Source organism: Aricia agestis, chromosome 19 (assembly GCF_905147365.1).
Source record: "Aricia agestis chromosome 19, ilAriAges1.1, whole genome shotgun sequence".
NCBI lineage: Eukaryota > Metazoa > Arthropoda > Insecta > Lepidoptera > Lycaenidae > Aricia > Aricia agestis.
Window position 1 is genome coordinate 1,784,481 of NC_056424.1, and position 23,863 is coordinate 1,808,343.

General features: G+C 37.2%; 3 protein-coding genes across 8 annotated transcripts in view; 2 read left to right on the top strand and 1 right to left on the bottom strand.

Moving 5' to 3' along the window:
* The window catches only part of LOC121736370, a 48,441-nt gene extending 45,488 nt beyond the window's left edge, over positions 1–2,953 (bottom strand). For all 5 annotated transcript variants that reach the window (XM_042127533.1, XM_042127532.1, XM_042127531.1 and 2 more), the window contains exons 1-2: positions 2,863–2,953; positions 2,309–2,388 (exon numbers count right to left, since the gene is read on the bottom strand). In XM_042127533.1, coding sequence (XP_041983467.1) covers positions 2,309–2,382 — 74 coding nt within the window. In that variant the 5' untranslated portion in view covers positions 2,383–2,388; positions 2,863–2,953. The remainder of the gene's footprint in view (positions 1–2,308; positions 2,389–2,862) is intronic.
* Positions 2,954–6,576: 3,623 nt separating this feature from the next.
* On the top strand, positions 6,577–13,086 carry LOC121736440. Of its 2 annotated transcripts, none has more exons than XM_042127631.1 (5): positions 6,577–6,710; positions 7,481–7,617; positions 9,743–9,916; positions 10,775–11,324; positions 12,988–13,086. In XM_042127631.1, the coding sequence occupies exons 1-5, from the start codon at positions 6,653–6,655 to the stop codon at positions 13,026–13,028; spliced, it is 960 nt and encodes a 319-aa protein (XP_041983565.1). In that variant the 5' UTR covers positions 6,577–6,652; the 3' UTR covers positions 13,029–13,086. The 2 variants fall into 2 exon arrangements, with proteins under 2 accessions (XP_041983565.1, XP_041983566.1); XM_042127632.1 differs by having other exon boundaries at positions 9,755–9,916.
* Positions 13,087–16,657: 3,571 nt separating this feature from the next.
* Positions 16,658–23,863, top strand: part of LOC121736434 — a 36,886-nt gene continuing 29,680 nt past the window's right edge. Inside the window, exon 1 of the mRNA XM_042127625.1 lies at positions 16,658–17,108. Within this exon, the coding sequence (XP_041983559.1) occupies positions 16,919–17,108 (190 nt within the window). The 5' untranslated portion in view covers positions 16,658–16,918. The remainder of the gene's footprint in view (positions 17,109–23,863) is intronic.

Genomic DNA, 23,863 nt, shown 5'->3' on the forward strand with positions numbered 1-23,863 from the left:
CAAACCAATGTAATTAAACTAAGATTGGATTGAACAAGGAATGGAGCTACTTCAGTGTTGCATTTAATGCTTCAACTCCCAAGCGGTCGAATTCGACCGCGAAAACAATAAATTTCTAGGAATCCACAATCTACGATAGAGGGGTTAAATGGTAGAATTGAGGTACTATTGCCTATATGTGGAGTGGCTACATGAGTACAGTAAGTAAAATTGGGCTTTCACCTTTTAAATACATCCATGCTAATATTAAAAATGCAAAGTGTCTGTCTGTCAGTTACAGCTCTTCACATCCAAGCTGCTAAACATATTAGAGTAATTCTCTGAGGCCCCTCAAAATGTGGTCACACGCTATTTACTACTACCCTAATAAACATACAGCCTTAGGCCCAAACACACGTTATCTTATATATAAAAATGGATTTTCAAATGTGTTAGTCGCGCTAAAACGGCTGAACGGATTGGGCTGATTTTAGTCTTAAAATATTCGTAGAAGTCCAGGGAAGGTTTTAAAGTGACACGAAGTTCACCGGGACAGCTAGTTCCTCATATATTTAAGTATCTGATTTCAATAAAAAACATCTAAGTATAATTATTTATAGGTTTTGTTTAATGGTTAATTCAATGTCGAAATCGGGGGCAAAATCGGTATTCTCCGCGCTTACGGAACTGTTCGCGCTTACGGAATTGTTCGCGCTTACGGAAAGCTTTAATAACTTATGTATTCTATTCATTAGCATAGAGTGTTATACATCAAATTAATCTAGATTAACTGGGCTACCTAATTCCTAAAATAAAATAATGTTATACCTTAAGTTAAAAAAGTTAATAGGTTAATAATAAATATAACATCTGTGTCACACGATTTTGCAAGTTTCACGAGCGGGTAATAAAACTGCACCTATCTTTCAAACGCGACGACCTGTGGTTACACGTTTTAGCTGCACCAAAGCTCAGTGTCTTTCCAGCATCAGTACAGGGGACTCAAACCCTCGTTGCTTCAAAACAAAGAAAATATAAGATAAGATATTCCTTAAAAATTATGTGGTCGCAGTAGTCACGTAACTTTTGCGAGCAAGTTTTGAATGATAATAATTTATAATTATGACACTCATATCAAATTAAGGAATAAGGTATATGATTGAGATTATTTCCTAGTACTTTGTTTGTTTATTTACGTATTACTTTAATCATAATTCAAAAAAATGTAAAATTTTCGTAACTTTCGTGGCACAATTTTCGTGGATTTTCACCCATGAAAGTTACCTAGTGACCTACGAAAGCTACGTAGGCTGTTTTGTACACCATTTTCCTATGTGAATTGGCTATAGTATAGTATTTCCAGCTATGATTTTGGTACTCAGAACGAATTTTTCACTCTACAAACTTTTTTTGAAAAACAAAACATATGTGGCTTTATACATCAATCTACCTTCTGATCTTTTCCCCAAATATATCAAATCTGCTTCTAATCTAGTGGATTTACCTGAATATCAGTATTTTACATGAACAACTGATATTACATCCTCAATCCAAATGCAATGCGATACGATACTCAGACGAGGGCGAGCGAAGCGAGCCCTCGTAAATACCCCACAAACTGAATCGAAGAAAATATTATGATCTTGTGTCCTAAATCTCCATATTTTGTTGAAAACCCCCTTATATGACCTCCTAAATCACTTAATTTTCACGAACTTCAAATAAAATCACCTGAACCTCAAAAAAATCACAGCATTTCAGGACCGGTTACTTGACAGATTAAGCAACAAATTAAAGCTCCATGCTCTTTAGTATTGTTGATCTTAATAAAATTAAATAAATAATAATTTATTTTATTTTTTAAGGAAAAAAAAATTTCAATCCATATTTTGTTCCTAGAAAATTCAATCGTAACTTTCGTGGAGTTTGTCGCAACTTTCGTGGGGACCGAAATTTCAAATTTGATTATCTCAGTAGTTTATGGACCGATTTACATGCCTTAAAGATCGTATTTATTATCTTTAGAGCACCTTAAAAGTATTTGCATTTATTTAAAGATAACTCGAAAATAAAAATTCCCACGAAAGTGACGCGGAGAATCATTTTTGAAGAATCACTCATTAACCGATTCAGTGCGGATAACTTGGCAGCCGTGTCATATAATTTTTTTAACGTGTGGCATATGACACACGAGCCGTGTCATGTAGATAATGATTGTATCTCCCTTGATGATTGCATCTTTACTAAGATAATAGTTTTTTTTTAGAAAGAAAGTTAAGAAATTATTAATTATTAAGAAGATAATAGTTAATTATATTCATAAACTTACTCTGCATTTTCATCGGGATATTGGGAGTCATATAGAGCATTTTCAAAATCATTCCTTGAGTTATTCCAAGGCATTTTAGTCTGAAATCAAACAGAAATTTTTTTTTGAAAAATTATACCATCAAATTTATAAACTAAGTAACAAAAACCCTAGGTTATGTTTTTGTTACTTACTTCAAAAATGAAGTATTAAATTTTAGTTTATATTAATTATGATCTATTATATTTTAAGAGTATATAATATATTAAAGGATATATATATTAAAGCCCTACCTATATTATTGTATTTAAAAGTTGTATAAACATACCATACCCATACATAATTTGCTTAGTCAATTTTGCGTCGAGATTATTCTTTGTCTTTCTCTAAAATCATTAAAAAATAGATTTTAGAGAAAGACAAAGAATAATCCAGATCGAATTTTAACAAGAATAAATAAGTAAAATAGTAAAAAAGAGCGAACCACCAAGTCAATGTCTCTTGAAGTATTTGTAACTTGTGCCAGAATTTATACAAAGCTAGCATAAAAAACATTTAGCAAATAAGACACTTACCGAAATCTCAGTTTTATAAAACGTTGCTACTTGCTATTTATACAAGAAAGTCGTGCCTAACAAAAAAATATAACGCGTGCACAACCAACGGCCATAAGCCGAAATGTCAAAAATGACAATTGACACAGTTGACAGTGCTACCAGCATGCCAGAAGTGCCAGACCCATAGATAAAGTATTATAGTATAGATGTAGTCTAAAGCGCTTATTCCACTTGTCCTATTTAGAAGTCCTAGCTAGGATCCTACATAGGAGACTAATTAGTTCGCTTCTTATTTCACTTGTCCTAATTTAGTGACTAAATCAGTTGTCATTTTGGTCAGACGTCTTCTTAATGGCTCCAGTTCTATCAAAGCAACAAAAAATTGGTCTTCTCATAGGCTTAGCTGTTGGCTCATTGAAAATAAAAATAAAATATAAAAGGCGAAAAAGATGGTTGAAAGAATTTTTGCTCCACATAAAATTATAAATTATGAACTTTCTGAACTACTTGGAACCAGCAGACTTAAGAAATTACCTACGAATGGATTCCAGATCTTATAACATAACGAGCTTTTACCCGCGGCTTCACTCGCGTTAAGAAGTATTATTATATACAAACTTTCATCATTTATTTGAACCCCTTGGGGTTGGAATTTATCAAAATCCTTTCTTAGCGGATGCCTACGTTATAACATCTATCTGGATGCCAAATTTCAGCCAGATCCGTCCAGTCGTTTGGGTTGTGCGTTGATAGATCACTATGTCAATCAGTCAGTGACCTTTGAGTTTTATATTACCGCGTAAATTAGGAATTTTACAGAAACCATACATTTTCCCATAAAAAATAGCTTATGTCCCTACTGCCTTCACTTGATCTACTCTATATCTGTGCTTAATATTGCCATAAAAATTGCTCCAGTAGTTGGTAATTTCTTATATTTCCTCCGTTTTTCCCACATTTTCCTGAGTTTCTTCGGTCGTATTAGTCTTAGCGTGATAATATTTAGCCTATAGTCTTACTCGATAAATGAGCTACCTAACACTAAAATAAGTTTTTAAATCGGACCTGTAGTTCCTGAGATTAACGCGTTCAAGCAAACATACTCTTCAGGCTTTTATTATTAGGTAGGTATAGATTTTTTTTTAATTATCGCTTGACAAACTCGAGTCTCGATCTAAAAGACTATGAAAAGTACCAATAACAGGGTCATTGTAGGCTCATAAGTCATAACCATGGGACGATGCATGGTATTATATGGTAGTGATGATGATGATGAATATAATTTGTATAGTAGCATATTATGCTAACAACAAGATTTTTTAAAATTAAGTTTTATTACACAAACAAGTGACGAACAAACGATTATTTATAACGAACAATCAAGAACAAACGACGAACAAACATTAATGAATATTTATAACTCAATATTGACACAAATTTATTAAAAGTTAAAATGGGGGGCTAAGTTAAGAGGAAAATTTTAATTAATTTTTATTACACAAACAAGTAACGAATAAACGATTATTTATGACGAACAATCAAAGACAAACGACGAACAAACATTAATAAATATTTATAATTCAATATTGACACAAATTTATTAAAAATTAAAATGCGGGGGCTAACTTAAGAGTTAAGAGCATAATATTTAATTATTTTTTATTAAATGAACAAGTGACGAACAAACGATTATTTATAACGAACAATCAAAAACAAACGACGAACAAACATTATTGAATATTTATAATTCAATATTGTCATAAATTCATTAAAAAATAGAATGAGGGAGCTAACTTAAGATCATAATATTTTAAATTAATTTTTATTTAATAAACAAGTAACGAACAAACGGTTATTTATAGTGAACAATCAAGAACAAACGACGAACAAACATTAATGAATATTTAAAACTCAATATTGACATAAATTTATTAAAAATTAAAATGCGGGGGCTAACTTAAGAGTTAAGAGCATATTTAATTATTTTTTATTAAATGAACAAGTGTCGAACAAACGATTAATTATAACGAACAATCAAAAACAAACGACGAACAAACATTATTGAATATTTATAATTCAATATATCATAAATTCATTAAAAAATAGGATGAGGGGGCTAACTTAAGATCATAATATTTTAAATTAATTTTTATTTAATAAGCAAGTAACGAACAAACGGTTATTTATAACGAACAATCAAGAACAAACGACGAACAAACATTAATGAATATTTAAAACTCAATATTGACATTTTATTAAAATTTTTAAATGCGGGGGCTAACTTAAGATGATATTTTAAATTAATTTTTATTAAATAAACAAGTAACGAACACACGATTATTTATAACGAACAATCACGAACAAACGACGAACAAACATTAATGGATATTTATAATTCAATATTAACATAAATTCATTAAAAATTAGAATGGGGGGGGCTAACTTAAGATCATATTTTAAAACATTTTTATTAAATAAACTAGTAACGAACAAACGATTATTTATAACGAACAATCACGAACAAACGACGAACAAACGATATACGAGTATAAAAATCAAAAAATTACAAAAAAAAAATTCTTGGGGGGCTAACTTCCAGGACCTTAACTTTGAGCCGTCACTCGTCAGCTGCAAAGAGAATGTCTTATGGCGGCTCTCGACATAGGCGAACGCGTTAGCCAACGCGTCTGCAGACGCGTTGGCCCAATGTGTAGAACGGGCGTTCGCGCGTTGGCCGTAGGTATTTAGACGTTGGCCAACGCGCGAACGCCCGTTCTACACATTGGGCCAACGCGTCTGCAGACGCGTTGGCCAACGCGTTCGCCTATGTCGAGAGCCGCCATTATACTACGTAACCATAGACATAATATATACCTAATATATTATGTCTATGTACGTAACAGTCAGCTGTGACAATGGCTGTGACTCACAGGCTGTGAGCGTTTGTAGTACAACTTCCGGTTGAGTTTTTAAAGCATAGACAAAAGATCTTTTTAAGGTTTTTTCATACCTACGTAGTATCTCTTCTTATGCCGGCTCTTGATATAGGCGAACGCGTTGGCCAACGCGTCTGCAGACGCGTTGGCCCAATGTGTAGAACGGGCGTTCGCGCGTTGGCCGTAGGTATTTAGACGTTGGCCGACGCATCTGCGAGCTTGCCGCGCGGGTCGGAAATGTCGGCAAAAGATCAAAGGACATTTGTCGCAAGCTTCGCGCTCCATCCACACATAGGCCGCGCGATCAGTTTGCCCGGAGTTATAATTATGATAATTATTATAATATGTAATAATTTTTCTATGTAATAATTTAATAAATAATAAGTAGGTAATAAAATAATTACTTATATTATTTTAATATTATAAAATATTATGTAAAAGTGAGTTTATTTCTTTGTTTGTTACGTTTTCTCGCCTTTTATTTATTTATTTCCAGAATACTCTTTAAAAACTTTTTCTTGTCCACATTTACAAAGTAATTATAAGCTGTGAATAAATAAACAGCTGCAGCTGTTAGCGACTAAACATCCATTTTGAATCCGTCCGCACATTGGCGCGATCCAAAGCATACTGAACGACCTTCCTATGTGTGGATTACTCACAAACGCCGTTGCAAGCGCACTGCCAACGCGTCTGCAGACGCGTTGGCCAACGCGTTCGCCTATATCAAGAGCCGGCATTAGTCTGTGGTTTTTTCTTTGTGACACTGACAAATGACATTTGACATTTTAACGTGTTTGTGAAACCGAGTACTTTATTTGTAGTTTTTATAAAATATTTTATTTTATTAATAACATCTGCTATTATGAAGAATGGATGATTTGATCAAGAATGCGCCCTCGTATCAGTTGGATCAGGATATATTAGACGGTGAGTGGCTGTAACGTCGTATACTTGATGCACCCCTTTTCTAAGAATCAACAGGTATTCAATGTGTGACGCAAATTTCCTTTATGAGCTAGTTTTGTTTTGAAGTTGTGTCATTCGAAATAAATTGAGTTCATAAAATTCAATCACTATGTTTTATTTTAGTTGCTACTAATGTTTTTTATAAACTTTGAGTATGTTATGTAAATCAGACATCATGAGGGAAGTTGCATTCTGTAAGAAGTAATATGCCAATAGCTATTTTTATTAAAACAATATTATATTATATTTTAATAAACAGTTTAAAGAAATAGGTCAGAAGAAAGTATATCATAACTATCAGTATATCTTTGCTTCAAGTTACTAAATAGTCATAATTTATAAATTATAAATAAAATAATAATAATAAATATCTTTAAAATATGTTGAATAAATAGTCATTTAAAGTTTTACAAATATAAACATTTGGAAATTTTATGGCTCTTGTAAGCTGCTACCTAAAAAGAGCGTTATTAGACTTTGGTTTTGCATTCATTATTGCTTAAGTTTTTAGAATTAAAATTGAATTTTATTGGAGAGTCATTTGGGCACAATAAAATCTGCCATTGTGTTTAATAATAAAAAAAATATTATAATATTATATTATACTATAAATCCTAAAAACAAAACACATTTATTTAATTAATTAATAAAGATTACAATTTCGAATCACGAATGCCCATTTAAGTTTCTTACAACTGAACATGTTTGAAGTTGTTTTTATTGTTTTTCAGCCCGTGGGATCAATATGACAGTAGAGGAGGTGGCCGGCCTGCCAACGGGCAAATACTCACAGCGGGTTCAGTCACTGAATCTCAGCCAAAATGACCTTGTCTTCCTCAAATGCTTGAGAAGAAGAATCAAGAATCGGGTATGTATTTGCAAGAATTAACTTGTAAAAGTATTCCGTGTGTCAAATAACAAAAATCTTAAGGCCCAATTTCATCAACAACTGTTAAAATTAATGCTTCAATTATTATCACACTACCTCTTTCGTTTGTCGTATGAATTAAAGAGTAGACATGATATAACGAGCTGTTAACACTAACAGATGTTGGTGAAATTGGCCCAAGTATCTTTTTTACTTATAAAATGATGCAAATTATGAACAGACATAATAGCTCTGCAGTATTTTGTATTTGTTTGTGATGACATGTGTGTATTTAATATAACATTATTTTAAATAATTCTACAAGATAGTAAAGTATCTTTTCTAATTTTCTTTTTTGTTTCTTTCATAAGATCCTTCCTCCGATATTAGCAAACACAACATAAAGAATTAGCAAAATTGTTTCAGCCATTCTCGAGTTTTAGCGAGACTAAAAAAATTGTAATTCATATTACTTTACATTGTAGATAGATAAAGTAGTTATAATAATTCATATTCTGTTGGCAGTACACAAATGCCTATGTCGTTACATGATACGCTGAGAAACGAAATCCGACGCCGCGAAATTAACACCGCCAACCGCGACAGACCGCACATGAGTCATCGAAAGTCCGCACATTCCCATACTGTGTTGAGTGTGCTGTTTCCCTACACGTTAGGGTTAGATTTTAGCTAAAGATTAGCTCGATCTTATGATTCGAATCTCTAAATTCGCTTCGTAAACCGGCCAGCCCCCGTAGACAAGTGGCAAAACGCTAACGCTAGTGCTACAAAATGTATGGATTTGACATAAGTCATCGCTTCGCTAGCGAATACTAATGTCAAATCCCATACATTTTGTAGCGCTAGCGTTAGCGTTTTGCCACGATTCACGATTTCCGATCGACTCGGATACGGAAACTTTGCCGTGCGTTTGGCGAGCGTTTATTGGATGTCGCGCGATGTAGTTTTTGAATTCGTTTCGAATTGCGAATATGAAACAGAGGGGTTAGTGCGAGTTTTATTCGATCCGAAGCATCGAGAACGTTAACGTGAATTTATATGGGATCAAAGCAGTATCCACGTTAGCCAGTAGATGGCGCTGTTTTGATTACATATAAATTCGCGTTAACGTGCTCGATGCGTATGATCGAATAAAACTCGCACTAACCCAGTTGTGGTCAGTGAAATTCGTAGAATTCGAACATTGCTACCACCAAATTCGTATATTTCTGCTACCTATCGCTACCTTGGGCCGATTGACTGAAAGATCGTTTTCCACACGTCAATGTTGCAACTTGCATCTCACTCTATCGCTATTTCGTCGCTTTCTTGCAGTTATCAGCGTCGGTGTACCATGAAGTTAATATACCTAGCTAATAGAGCAACAATCTCGAGGTGTCAAACGAAACCGAAATTGGTTTTTATATGTGTACGTATACACTTACACAAGCATGATTGAACATGAATTCTATGAGATTAAATTGTCAACATGCGGCACGTGCCGACTGGACGTCAAAAAAAGAGTGCTGCTGTCATGTATCACACGTCTCTTTTTACCACGCAGTGTTACTGATAGTGATATCTCGCTTGCTCAGGCTCTTGTTTCTCTATTCCGCTAGGTATATTAACTTTATGCGGCGCGGTGTACTAACAGCGTTTCTCTTGCACGAAACGAGCGATATAGCAATATTTTCGCACGTGAGTAAAAGAGATAACGATAGGTCGAGGAATTTATAATTTTATACCATCACGAGCGGGCTATAGTCGAAACTGTGTACTTTAGCTGGGTACTCACTTAGCAGCGTTGCGTGTAGCGTTTCAGATACTGTATCAACTTGCTATCTAAATACGAGCCAATGCCGTCTTCGTGCCGCCTTTTTGTTCGTAGAGGTTCCCGCTTGGGGCCGCGTTACACCTACAGAGTAGGGTGGAGAGATAGTGCAAACAGACAATTTGATTGGCAGAGAGCACTGTCTCGCTCGATAGGTATAACAAGGCCCTTACAGCGCTCCACGCGCGAGCGGCTCGTGCCTAGTATTCTTGATACTGTATCAGATACATTACACGGTACACCGCTGAGTGAGTGCCCAGCTTTTCTCCTTTTATCGCGAGTTAACGCTTGCAGGTTGCTTCCCAGAACAGCAGACGGCGCAGCGTGGAGCACCTGCGGCGACTGGCGCGTGAGCTGCGGGCGGTGCGCGCGTGCCGCCGCGACGCGCTGTGCGAGCGCCGCGCGCTGCTCGCCACCGACGCCGAGCTGCGCGGACGCTGTCAGATGCTGCGCGACCATATTGTGCAGGTGAGGGTCCGCTTTAATATAATTTTATAAAAAGAGCTCTCAGAGCTAAGTCCGTTAAGTGACACTACGCGGCAGCGACGACGTGGGAGAGCCATGCTTCGGCACGAATGGGCCGGCTCGACCGGAGAAATACCACGGGCTCACAGAAAACCGGCGTGAAACAGCGCTTGCGCTGTGTTTCGCCGAGTGAGTGAGTTTACCGGAGGCCCAATCCCCTACCCTTTTTCTTTCCCTACCCTCTCCTGTTTCCTTCCCTACCCTCCCCTATTACCTCTTAAAAGGCCGGCAACGCACCTGCAGCTCTTCTGATGCTGCAAGTGTCCATGGGCGACGGAAGTTACGTCGCCGTCTTGTGTTGTGATTTGTGATGTCGGGCGTCGCCGCAATGCACATTTGTATGCCACTATGAGTAATTGCGACAACGTAAACCGGTGCGTGATATTGTAACCATAAAGTTATATACCTAGCGGAATAGAGCAACAATCTCGAGCTGTCAAACGAAACCGAAATTGGTTTACATCTATGTGTAAAATATGTGTACGTATGTCGTATACACTTACACAAGCATTATTGAACATGAATTCTATGAGATGAAATTGTCAACGTGTCGATAAGTGCCGACTGGACGTTAACAAAAGAGTTCTGCTGTCATGTATCACACGCACGCTTTTTACCACGCAGCTCAGGCCTTTGTTTCTCTATTCCGCTAGGTATATTAATTTTATGATTGTAACTAATACTACCGTCTTGTAAGTTGTCACTTGATAAACAGCTGTTGTGAACAAAGTTGCGATACACAAAGGCGATATGAAAGGTGCCATCAGTAGCTGACTGTTAACTATAAATATTAATTTTCAGGTCCTCAAAGACAGGGCTGACCCGACTCCAGTGCCAGATGTGAACGTAGAAAGGATAGAATCTCAAACAAACAAAAAGTGCGAACCGCCAGTCACGGAGACAGTTTCAAAGCAGAAAGAGAATTTGTTCGAGTGTAGAATAGAGAAGTTAGTGCAGCAGAGCGTCAACCACATATACAAAGAAAAAGAAAAGAAAATTGTCTCCGCTAAAACAGTGTTCCTAGACACGAAAACGATAGACGTACCTAAGGATATAGATATTAAAATTGAATATGGTTCGAGTTTAGAGTGTCCACTTGATAGTAAGACGCAAACCTTGAATGAGAAAATAAATGGGAAGCCGGATATAAAAGTGGAGTATGATACTGACTCGTCGGACTATCACAAGTTGGACTATGACAAGACGAAGGTTCAATCGGACTGTCCGGTGAGTTTGGGGGGATTTGAGCAGAATGGAGTGTTGAATCTCTGTGTGAAGGAGAGGAGGCGAAGCCATGGCCGGAAGCAGTTGGCACCGAAGAGGATCACATACGTGTTCATGGATAATGATGGTGAGTATTTTAAAATATACTATACTAGTTGATGCCTGCAACTCCGATGCATAGATATTCGATTGTCGCGCGGGAAGCATACATTTTTACGGGATGGAAAGTATCTTATGCCCTTTCCCGGGACTCGGAGTGTATCCATATCAAATTTCAGCAAAATTGGTTAAGCGGTTTGGGTGTGAAGAGGTAACATACCATGAAGCTAATACAGAGAGGAGCCTAAGCAACTGTGCACTGTGATTTTCATCTAGGTCCTGACGTCATCATTGTGGGCGGGGCTTAAGTCCGTACACTTTCAGCGTTTGTCAGGTGCACATGTAACGAGACTCCCAATAAATTGGTGTTTTTTGCGTTTTTAACAAAGAAAGGATAAACTATTGTGTTTTACAATGTCGAAAACACTCAGACAGACGTTCTGATAATATAAATACTATCACATTTCATTTGCAAATAATTTTAAATGTAATTTAAATATAAAAGTTCTAGAACATTTTAGCTTTCAGCGTTAATTATACTACTTGACACTAGATGGCCAGACCTTCGAAAGATAATACAGACGTAAATGCTTATAATTTTGCATAAGTTTATTGCAATAATCATACTTGAATACTAAAAACCGTTATACACTTTGTCTTAAACACATTTAATAGCTAAAACCGTACTTATATAGCTTTTATTATCATATTACTATAAAGCGCCATCTGTCGTCATCTTGGATAACTATTTTGAACGTAACAAATATCCAGGGCCGTATTTAGAATTAAATTTATTAACCGACTTCCAAACAACGAGTAGGTTGTATTTTTCTTAAGTATCGCAATGATAGTTTGTTTGCTAATGTTGATTGTTGACGCGCGCGGCTGATATTTGGCCAGCCGTAGGGTCGACAAACAAAAACGTTTTTATTTGCGGACATTTTTTTTAAAGTTTTTGTTTTAATTTTTTGTGATAATAATAGGTAATATGTGATATTATTATAGTAATAGATTAATAAAATAATAGCTGAATCACATTCATTGATAAAATATTACCACAAATCTTTTTCATGAAAATTTTGGATTCACTCAAAAATAAAAAAATAAAGTACTTAACTGAAAGAGTTGAAGCTGCCACGGGGTTGACCAAAAACAAGGTAATACCTTAAGGTTGGGTTGCACCAGAGTGGCGTGGTTAAAGTTAAAGTTATGGTTATAGTTAAGGAGAAATTTACAGATGACAGCTGTTCCAACAAGCTTATAAATGAACGTGGGCGGGGGCGCTGCTGGTAAAGGAGAACTGTCAAAATTGGCGTTTTTTGTATGATGACAGCGTTAGTTCCTTTTTTCGCCACGCGCATTTAAAACCTTGTCGAGCTCTATGGTTATAGTTAAATATGGCGTCTTGATGGCGTCCATTTTTAACTTTAACCAAAGATTTAACATTTTGCATTGTAGTTCAAGTTACAGTTAAAGTTAGTTGGTGCAACCCAGTCTTAATGTACAGAATTAGTTGATTACTTATCTATAAATTAATGTTATCAGAAAATTTTGCTAACGCTACTTTTTTAGCAAACAAAACTGTCATTGCGATCCCATTCTGATCGCGCGTGGATTATCATCTTTCATGTACTTACCATCGAAGAATTTGATTCATAGCCCATAGCTTATTTCAAATTTTTCTTTTGCAGATGGGGTCATCGATTTCTCGATCAAGAAGGAACCTGAGTGACACAGACCGAGACAACGCACACAAAGACCAAAAATATATGAAACATTAAACAGATAAAGCTTAATATTTTATGGTAAACTAGATTTTGCCGGAACCATATTAAATATTCCTTGGAGAACTTCTATTTTTACCGGTACAAAAATTGAGCATATTACGTTAAATTAGTAAATAATTACCATGCCGATCAAAGATTTAAATGAAGAATCCATACTTCCATCCAAATATTATAAATGCGAAGTGTGTCTGTCGGTCTGTCTGTTACCTCTTCACGCCCAAACCGCTGAACCAATTTTGCTGAAATTTGGCATGGAGATAGTTTGAGTCCTGGGAAAGGACATAGGATACTTTCTATCCCGAAAAAATGTACGGTTCCCGGGCGATAAACGGTTTTTGGCGGACGGAGTTGCGGGCGTTATATAGTAATAAAATATATTCTAAACTCTAGAGCAGCAATTCCTTAACTTTTTTCGTGGTGGAAAGAGAAAGAAGTGACATGTTTAACGGACCCCCAAAAAATAATGTTCGTCTTTGAATGAATTGTCTCTATGCTAGTGTCTAATGACTTTTGTAAAAACAATTTATGTATCAATCGCGAACCCTTTACAAGGCCTTTGCCCCATGGCTTTACGGAGCACACTTTGAGAAATGAGAATGGTGGCTCTAGAGCTTTTTGTGGTTCTATATTCAAGAGTATGTTTTATCTGTTAAGGCCCTGTTTCACCACTTCCTGATAAGTGACGAATAGGCCACCACTTAACTTGACAGATCAAGTATGGATAATCTGTCAAGAAAGTTGTGAATAGCCTATTCGACACTTTATCAGAAAGTGGTGAAACATGCCCTAAATGTTTTCTATCTGCTTGTTACGGTGTACGGACCATTAGACTTAATGAATATGGTCGGAACCACGAAGATAGTCACGAAATTAGGTAGTTTGGTGACTCGCCCCATGGTTTGGACTACATATACATAATAAGAAGATACACATTGTACAGTTCTTGCAATCTATGAGCGCGTGTAGCCTTTATTTGTAGTTGTAATTGTAAATAGACATTTTTGTTAGTGTGCGTACCTGACGCGGATGGAGCAGTCAGTAGCGAGCGAGCCATGTACGCGTGCATAGATATTATGGTCACTCACACAACTAATGGCGCCGCGCGTTCGCAGATTGCAAGATCTGTAATATAATCATCACAGAATTATTGTTGAAAATGTTTTAATCAGTTTCATTTTAGATTTTGTAAGCTTAAGTGATCAACGATTTGTAAAAGTAAAAACTAAAAAACGAAAGATGTTGCTGTCATCATGTTTTAAAAGAACATCAAAATTGTCATAGGATATAGTCTATTTGTGCTAAGAACGCACAACGCTAGTTTGCGCTAAGAACTTACAACGTTTGAGTATTTTTTTAGTCAATACATGTGTACGCACTACGCATACGCCTTCTTAGAACAACTAGACTATAATATTAAGTTTTGTGTTTAAGTATTTTAATAATTTGTACTCACAAAATCGGAAAACTATACATAGGTATTTTAAATATAATTAAGAATTATTGTAAAAAATGTTAACAAGATCCAATTTTATCTAATAATAATAATATTATAATCTTTATTTATGAATAATAAATTGAAAGAGGCAGCTTTAATGTTTTCACTCAACTGGCACTACAATGTCCTTATTGTAAAATATTATGTATATTTGTAAAATATTTGTTACAAAATATATGAATACGGTCTATATTTTGATTGTTACAAAATTGTCCAAGATTTGCACAGATTTTTACTTAATTTTTTAATGATAGAAAATACATTATACAAATATCGTTTTAAATATTGAAAATGTTTTGTTTTAAAATAATGATAAACGTTACATAGCTAGTCGTATAAAACTGCAAAAACTGGAATTTTACGAAAATTAATGTGATGTTAAATACAATTTAATATACATTTAGTTACCTTCTTATTGTTTTATTTTTCGTTTCCTTTCAGTCTATCAATGTACAGTCTGTCAAAAAGTCATGAAATTGAAAAGTGGCAACATCGTAGTGTCATCCCTTTCAAATCAATCTAGAAAAAAGGGATGACACTACGATATTGCCACTTTTTAATTTCATGACTTTTTTGACAGACTGTATATTACCCAAAAGACCTACCACAAGTATATTTGTAGCTGTAAAAATGACACATTTAAAGCAAAATAAAAATCACCTTGACTATATAAATCACCTTATAACTATTTTAAGTTCTAGTTACTTAGTTATATAAAAAATCTTTTGCCTGGGGTCCTGTTTAGCTGTGTTTATCAAATATTATGTTAATAGCACGGAATATATAACACTAAAGGAAGGGGCATAGCAAGTAAGTTTCATTGAAACTGCTGTCGCCAAACTCACACAGTAACATTTTACGCACACAAAAGAAATAACCAATCACAAAGAGATTTCTTTTTTAAATACAATGTCGTAAAAACAACCCTAACCCTTTTGAAATAAAGAAGAATTTAAATTTAGCAATACCGGCTCTGACTACCGAGTTCAGTTATTCAACGCTAGATGGCGCTTGAAGCTAAATATGATGAGACTTGAAGTTGAACGCAATTTTACACCTTACGTCAACTAACGTAAGGTTTAAATCCGTACTCATGAATTTCCTTTTGCGTGTAAGTTATGTCCAGCTGGACATAACTATGGCACGCGGGCCACGCCCATATGCCCCTTCCTGTAGTGTTATATATTCCGTGGTCTGCACAGACTATTAACCACGGAATATATAACACTACAGGAAAGGGCATATGGGTGTGGCCTGCGTGCCATAGTTATGTCCAGCTAATAATGTTATTATGTTTCTCTGTTTTGAGTTTTGACTCATCATGAAAAATGTGAGGTATTGATCGCCATCTAGTAATCAAAAGAGAAAAATTTTCTGTTATAAGTTACATAATACATATCTTGAACGAGCCATCTAGCGTCGAAAAGATGAATTATTATTTATTTAGTTGCAATTTTATTTCACTAGATGGCGCACAGAGTGTGATTTGAATACAGACTAGAAAATTAATGACCGTCTAACGAGCCCCTTTTGACCGTCGGTATCATGTAAATTGTAACGCCGCGCGCCCGGGCCGCACCTGCCTGCGTAATGCTTCGTGCTTAAAATCGATCTGTGTGTATCGTCCAATGGTATCTTCTCATAGCACGAAGCTTCCGAGAATTTCAAGTACGATAAACGCATGTGCGGCCGCGGCATTAGGAAAAAAAATCGCTGCGAGCAACTCGTGAATATCGCGATAGTCTGCCTAGAAAGTTAAGAAATTAAAAAGTGGCAACATCGTAGTGTCATCCTTTTCAAATCAATCCGAGAATAAAGGAATGAGACTACGATGTTTCCAAAAAATTGTTTTTAATTTATTCACTTTCTAAATTTTCTTGACGGACTATACGGGTAGTTCGGTAAATGCAAAGGGTAAATTGCAATAAACAGAGAAGTTGATTTACTTTTTCTTTGGGGTAAAATATGTGAAATTATTATTTTAGTATGGCAATGATAACATAGACATCAGTCGTCAGCGCCACCTAGTGAAAATAAGAAGAAAAATCCTTTTGTCTTCTGCTTCAATCCAAATTCCAATATGGCGGTAAACTGTAGATAAAGGTTTAGATTGTTTTGATTCGAATATAACATTGAAAATCTCGAAGATCCACTGTTTCGAAAAATATATTACAATGGTCACATTATTTGTGAATGTGCCGTCGTGAGAAAAAAAATCGTACCGTGTTCGGGTGCGCGTTGTGTCAATAATCGTTTTATTTTTGTGTGTTTAATTCTTATTGTGAGATATTTTGCTAATGTGCTCGCAGGTGATATGTGATCGTAGACTCTCCGATAGATATGTCTACCTATGATCAAGTTACATGCCCGGGCGTGAGTAATACAACCGATGTATCGAGCGAGGAGGCGAACAAAGTTGCTAATGACGAAATTCGTGAGAAAAAGGAAAAAAAATCGGACAGAAGAGTATGTTTCCCCGATGATCACCTAGTCACGCAGTACTTCGAGCCTGCGAACCCTTGGCTAGACGGTGAGTGTGCTTGGCGGGCCTTTGGCACGGTTTCAAAGTTGTCTTTGCGTCATTCCCAGGTAAAAACATTCGGTACACCTCGTCGGTCGCTACCGACGTTCGGAGGTGGCTGAGCACCGCTTGCAGTCATATGTTATTGGCTGTCAATTTAACGGAAGGAATGTAAAAATAAGCTGTCATTGTTATCACAGATCAGTATTTGATAAGGCCAGCTCTAGTAGCGGTTGTTTACATTGGTTCTGAACGCTTGAGAGACAATTTATGTAATAAAACATACTTATACAGATTTTACTCATAAAAATTAAACATAAACATCACATGGTGGAGTTTATACCTTACGTCTTGTAATGTCCATTTACAATTTTATTTATGCGGACAACACAAAGATCACACTTACAGAAAATCAGAACTTAAATAACTCTGAAAGATCTAAACTTTGCACTAAAATAACATAATTTATAACAGTAAAAAACGCCAATTAAGAAGCAGACATTCATAACTTTTTACTTGTGCTTGTTAAAATTTTTTTTGTAAGACGGATGTTTTTTCTTTGCCCCAAAAATATGTGTCACATGACTTATTGTTTCTCACACGGCAATATAATGATACTAAATATATAAAGGTCAAGAGGTATAAACAGCATGCAGCTATAATATTCCTTATCAGTTTATATATGAAATATTTATTGTACACAAACTAAAATTTATAAAGAATTAGTAAATAAACTATATAATCTATTTGCAATACATACTACATGCATAGTTTTATCAAGTCTTTATTACTTATTACCTCTCTTGTGGGAATTGCAGACACAATAGATTTTCAATTGTTATGCGACAGCTGGGTGCTGCTTGGGGATTGATGGGTTAAGTAGTTGTATTAATTTCATTTTAATTGAATTTGGAAAGATACTCTTAAGGGGGGGATTTAGACGTAGATAGTTACTATTGCAGCTAATAATTCTTTGATGGCAAAATATCTATCAAAATATCAGGAGGTCTGTTTATACTGTAGTGTTTTTTTTAAATAAGGGGGCAAACAAGCAAATAGGTCACCTCATAGAAAGCAATTACCGTCGCCCATGGACACTCGCAACATCAGACGAGCTGTAGGTGCATTGCTGGCCTTTTAAGAGGGAATAGGGTAATATGGTAGGGGAGGGTAAGAAAGGAATTGGGGAGGGTAGGGAAGGAAATAGGGTAGGGGATTGGACCTCCGGTAAACTCATTCATTCGGCGAAACACAGCGCAAGCGCTGTTTCACGCCGGTTTTCTGTGAGCCCGTGGTATTTCTCTGGTCGAGCCGGCCCATTCGTGCCGAAACATGGCTCTCCCACGTTTTCATTTTTTGTCTTCAGTAGTTCAAACAATCTCTTCGGCTTTATAATATTATACAGCTTAGGGCTAACCCACACAATGCCACATATACCACAACCACACGACAACCACAACCACGTCAACCACACCAAGTGGTCGGGCGTATATTTCGTATTGTAAATGAACTGGACCATTCATACGTACCACATTTTGCAGTCGTTGTCGACCACTTGTGTAATACCGACCACATCGCAACCACAACGTTGCGTCGATGCAATCACAGTGTGCACACACCTGACACCGCCCGCGCTCTTCCTCCCCTCCGTTTCATTGGCTTTCGTACCTACGTAACCACATCGCAACCACTGGCGACAACGCAACCACGTCGGCATTTTGTCGGCACCACAACGCAACTACAAAAAGCTGCAGCGACACCATTCACACGTAACTCAACCACATTTAGTCGTTGCGATGTGGTGTGGTTGTGGTAGTTGTGTGTTGGCCCTTAATGGTACTTAAAGATGAAATAATATTAAATAATGCTACAAGATTAGCAATCTTTCATTATATTATATTCGGCTGTGGATATCCATTTTTTGACCGACTTCCAAAAAGGAGGAGGTAATAAGTTCGGCTGTATGTATTTTTTTTTATGTATGTTCAACGATTACTCAGCCGCTTGTGGTCCGATTTACAAAATTCTTTTTGTGTTGTATAGGGTTTGACTCGAATTTGGTACCATGTTCATAAAAGTGGTGACCTGATGATGGGATCCATGAGTAATCGAGGGAACTCCTCAAAATTTATATGGAAACATATAGTGATTTTGATTTTTTCTGAAGTGTTTCAGGCATATACTACCAAAAAGTAAGATTTTGCACCAGGATGTACCTTGTTTCCGAAGGTACCCAACAGAACTTTTGAATTCTTATAGATACAAGTTCGAGGATTTTGGCTTTATTTAAACTACTCCAAGCAAAAGCCTATGTTCCGCAGAAACAATGTAGAATCCATTGATTCTACATTGTTTCTGCTGAACATAGGCAAAATTTTATTTTGGAAAAAATTGGGTTTCGTAAGATATTTGCGTTTTTCGGACGCCAGGTGTAAAATCAACCAGAAAAGTTAATTATTTTGCGTACGCTGCCGAAACTATAAAAGATAGAACCATAAATGTTATAAGTAATTGTAGATCTTATAAATATCTACAAAAAAGTCCGCGACACACTATACTTATCTATGTCGAGTGAGGCACAATAACCATTTTTTTATTTAAAAATCTTGAATTTTTTTTGGACTACATTTAAACGCGTTTATTTTACTTATGCTATTAATCCTTATGAAAATAAATTATTTCATCACTAAGTACAGTTTATGTAGATAACATTTGGTCTTAAAATGATTAAAATTGGACGTTTAGTTTTGAAATTATGGCAAAATTAAAATATAACGATAGTGGGCGTCACCAAACGGGGGTGCGTGTGCGGTGCCAGCTTACCTTAGCGTAAGTTCTATGTCAAGGATCTCAGAACTTTTCCGGGCTGGTAGCGACTACAAAAGCATGAAGATTGAGTACTAAGAATTATTTGATTCTTTTAATGGCGGCTCTCGACATAGGCGAACGCGTTGGCCAACGCGTCTGCAGACGCGTTGGCCCCAATGTGTAGAACGGGCGTTCGCGCGTTGGCCGTAGGTATTTAGACGTTGGCCAACGCGCGAACGCCCGTTCTACACATTGGGCCAACGCGTCTGCAGACGCGTTGGCCAACGCGTTCGCCTATGTCGAGAGCCGCCATTAGATTATGTTTAAGAATATTACTTTTGTTTTTACCTTGGATGTCGGTTTTAATTTTTTGTTAAAAAATAATAATTTAGGGAGATGCTTGGCGGCTGAAAAGGAAGATCTTCTGATTAAAGGTTTTCCTTTACTGCGGAAAATGTACGATTACCCTGTGATACTGTTTATACGCGGGCGGATCCGCGCGCATTTTCTAGTCTGAAATATTTCCATGGTTCGAGTTGTTTTCGCCGAGCACGTGCGCAGCTATTTCTAGTCGTCGGCCACGCGGTCTGCGGAGTTTTGGCGTGCGATCAGCCGATGTGGATCCACATAATCCCATCGTCATCTTATAATCCAAGATTAGGGTGGGCGACGGATTTTTCTCTAAATTCTTCCGTGTTTCAAGTGGTTAACGAAAGTCTACGACTTGCGCACGTAAATAAATCTCGCGGAAATCGTCGTTCGATATAATATTTACTGAAAAAAGCCAATATAAGTAATCAATAAGTTGCACTGGTTTCTATATTGTCGGCGTCCAAAATCGCTGATGTTTCCACTTTCCACGCACGTCCAAACTCCAAACCGAAAAACTCCTGGTTATAAATTAATACTAAAATTATTAATAGTCGGTCTATCTGTCTGGTTATCTGGTACCTCACGATCAAACTGCTGGGAATTTGGTATAGACTAGGGTTGCTGAGGATTCCTCTTCCGCTTCCTCATAATGAGGAAGTTCCGCAATATTTTGGGTTCCTCAACCGTTACCGCATCCTCATAAATAAAAATAAAAAAATCCTCTTCCGCTATCGCTTCCTCAAAATTTAAGAGGAATTTATGAGGAATTTCACTGCGCATGCGCGTCGCGTATCCAATCATGGCAATGCACACGCCAGAGCCAGAGAATTGTATTATTTACTCATCTTTTTTTTGTGTGCGTGTGTTGTATATGTTTTTTTTTATTGCTGAAGGAAGGTCATCTATTGTGACTCCTTCGCATTAGAGTACCGTCCCCAACACAATGCTGCTCATAAATTGAACGATGTGGTTATGGTTGGTGCCACGAATTTCCTATGTGGATGAGTATTCGTAGCGACCAAGGTGCCTGTTCCTGCTCTGTAGTAGAGCAGGACAGTCAAGGAGAAGTAGTATAGGTGTCTCATCCTCCTCCTCGCAGAATCTGCAAGTCGTTAAGCTACTAACACCTATTCTGTTAAGGTGCTTATTGAGCTTGCAGTGCCCAGTTAGGCTTCTGGTAAGGATTCTTAATTGATTCCTACCCATGGTGAGCACTATTTCTGACAGTTTCTTGTTAAAGCCAGCAATTAGTGCCTTGGAGTGTTCAAGGCCTGGGACTCAACCCATTGCTTTCTGCTTAGTTCGCGAACCCATTTCTCGAGCACTTGCTTTGTAGTACTGGGAGATATTCCGCAGACCGGTTCTGGGCCATATATGAGACTCTCGGCCCCAAGCCTAGCCAGTTCGTCTGCGGTTTCGTTGCCAGGGACGTTACTGTAGTCCGGGACCCATACTAGGTGTATTTTATTGTCCCTCCCTAGCATGTTCAACGTCTCAATGCATTCCAGAACCAATTTCGACGAAACTTCTGCAGCAGTCAGTGCTTTAAGTGCAGCTTGACTATCAGAGAAGATAAAAATATTTTTGTTAACTAGTGCCATCTCTAGGCTTTCTAGTAAGCAACCGATGATTGCGAAGACCTCAGCCTGAAACATGGTCGCAAACTCCCCCAAACTGGCATGTTTGCCTCTTGGTGGCTTGCCCCCGTAGAATCCGGCTCCCGCACGGTTCTTTCCTTGATCCATCCGTGAACCAAACTATATTTATAGGGCGAATATTAATTGGGATATTTCCTTCCTTGTCCTCCCTGGCAGGTATAAGAACCAGATATTGCTATGCACCTTGATCATGGCGTCTGATTGCATGTCCATGATGGGTGATTCACGAAGAGACTGTTCCAGGTGTCTAAATGGGGTGGAGGCCTAATTTGTCCTGCCCGCCGTCCTGGCCCTGGCCTTTCTGGCCTCCATCTGAACAAGCAGAGGAAGCGGAGTTAGGTTGATCAAGGCCTCGAGGGAAGCGGTGGGTATTGACGAAAGCGCACCCGTGATTATTACGCATGCCAGTCTCTGGACGCTGTTCAGATTTTTGCAACAGTTTACTTGTTCAGCCTTTTTTTGCCATACTACGCAGCCATATGTGGTAATCGGTCTCACTACGGCTGTATAAAGCCATTGTATAAGTTACTGAACTCCTCCTTAATTGCTGGACCAATTTTGATGATTCTTTATTGTGTGTGTGAGAATGGTTTAGATTCATAGTTTGGTCCACTGGAAAATGCCCTTTTAATTAATTTTTGTGTAATGTATGTACCTAGTTATGTACAGACAGGACAAAGACTTTTGGGTTGGGTCCGCTAGTATTTATAATTTCCTATCATCCTCTTCCTCATCCGCTTCCTCATCCGCATCCTCTTCCTCAAAAAATATCCTCTCCCTCATCCGCATCCTCTAAATTTGCGCTTGAAAATTCCTCTTCCTCCTCCTCTTCCTCATAATCACTTCCTCAACAACCCTAGTATAGACATGTGTGTATGCGGTATGCCGTATGTCCTTTCCTGAGTCCCAGGAAAATACATACGGCATACCGCATACGGTAGTTGCCTTTTTTACAGAAATAGTACTATGCCATAAGTTATGGCATAGTACTATTTGGACTTTGGAGTTATGGCCCATAGCTCGTAAGTCACAAGTCCGCATCATAATTTTTTAAATTATTCCCTCGAGTTTAGTACTTACAGAAGAATATTATAACTAGCTGTCCCGGCAAACGTTGCTTTGCCATATAACGTATTTCGCCCATAATATTATTTTATTGAAGTGACCAAATAAGTATGCACAAACAATGGTCGCAGTCAGTCTCGAGTTGTAATAATTTACTATTATTTATTCAACAAATGCACTTATCAGTTTAAAAAGTAGCCAGTAGCCGATTCTCAGACCTACTTACTGAATATGCATATATAAAATTTGGTAAAAATCAGTAAAGCCGTTTCGGAGGAGGGTAACTACCTACATTGTGACACGACAATTTTATACATATAAGATAAGAAGATTATAAGTTATAACCCCCGACATTTTTTAATTACTTGGATTATTTTCTATTAACCACTCAAATTAAGATAGAACAGCTCATCAGAGTAATGGGTCAACACGGCATTCAATATAATGAGAAAATGGCTTAGTGATAAAATGAATGAACTTTTGATAATGACGAGCTCAGCTCTGCAATTGTCGAAACGGTGAAAGACCGCTTCTTGGCAAACGGCCTGAGTATGGGCGTTTATTAAGGTCAATGTTCAAGAAACCGGTGACAATATGCCAAGCTAATAGTTCACGATCTGATCAAATACAAATCGTTTGGATGACTTGGGCGGTTGTGACGAACTGCCCTTTGTTTCACTTAAATCACACGTCTTTACATTGTTCTGACTGGTTCTTTTACATTGTATGTTTCGTTGGTGACAAAAGATTCTGCTGCATAAGGACTGGTCCACATGAAAGTTGCCTGCATCCTGTCATTTCATAGATGTTTTACCTGTCATGCGAGCAACACGCTCACCCGCTTACGGACCAGCCCTAGTA

Excerpts from the sequence above, each read along its gene's own strand:
- LOC121736440 (XM_042127631.1), top strand. The coding sequence starts at position 6,653 with ATGGATGATTTGATCAAGAATGCGCCCTCGTATCAGTTGGATCAGGAT. Across the intron at positions 9,917-10,774 it reads TGCGCGACCATATTGTGCAG|GTCCTCAAAGACAGGGCTGA; the intron begins GTGAGGGTCCGC and ends ATTAATTTTCAG. Across the intron at positions 11,325-12,987 it reads CGTGTTCATGGATAATGATG|ATGGGGTCATCGATTTCTCG; the intron begins GTGAGTATTTTA and ends TTTCTTTTGCAG.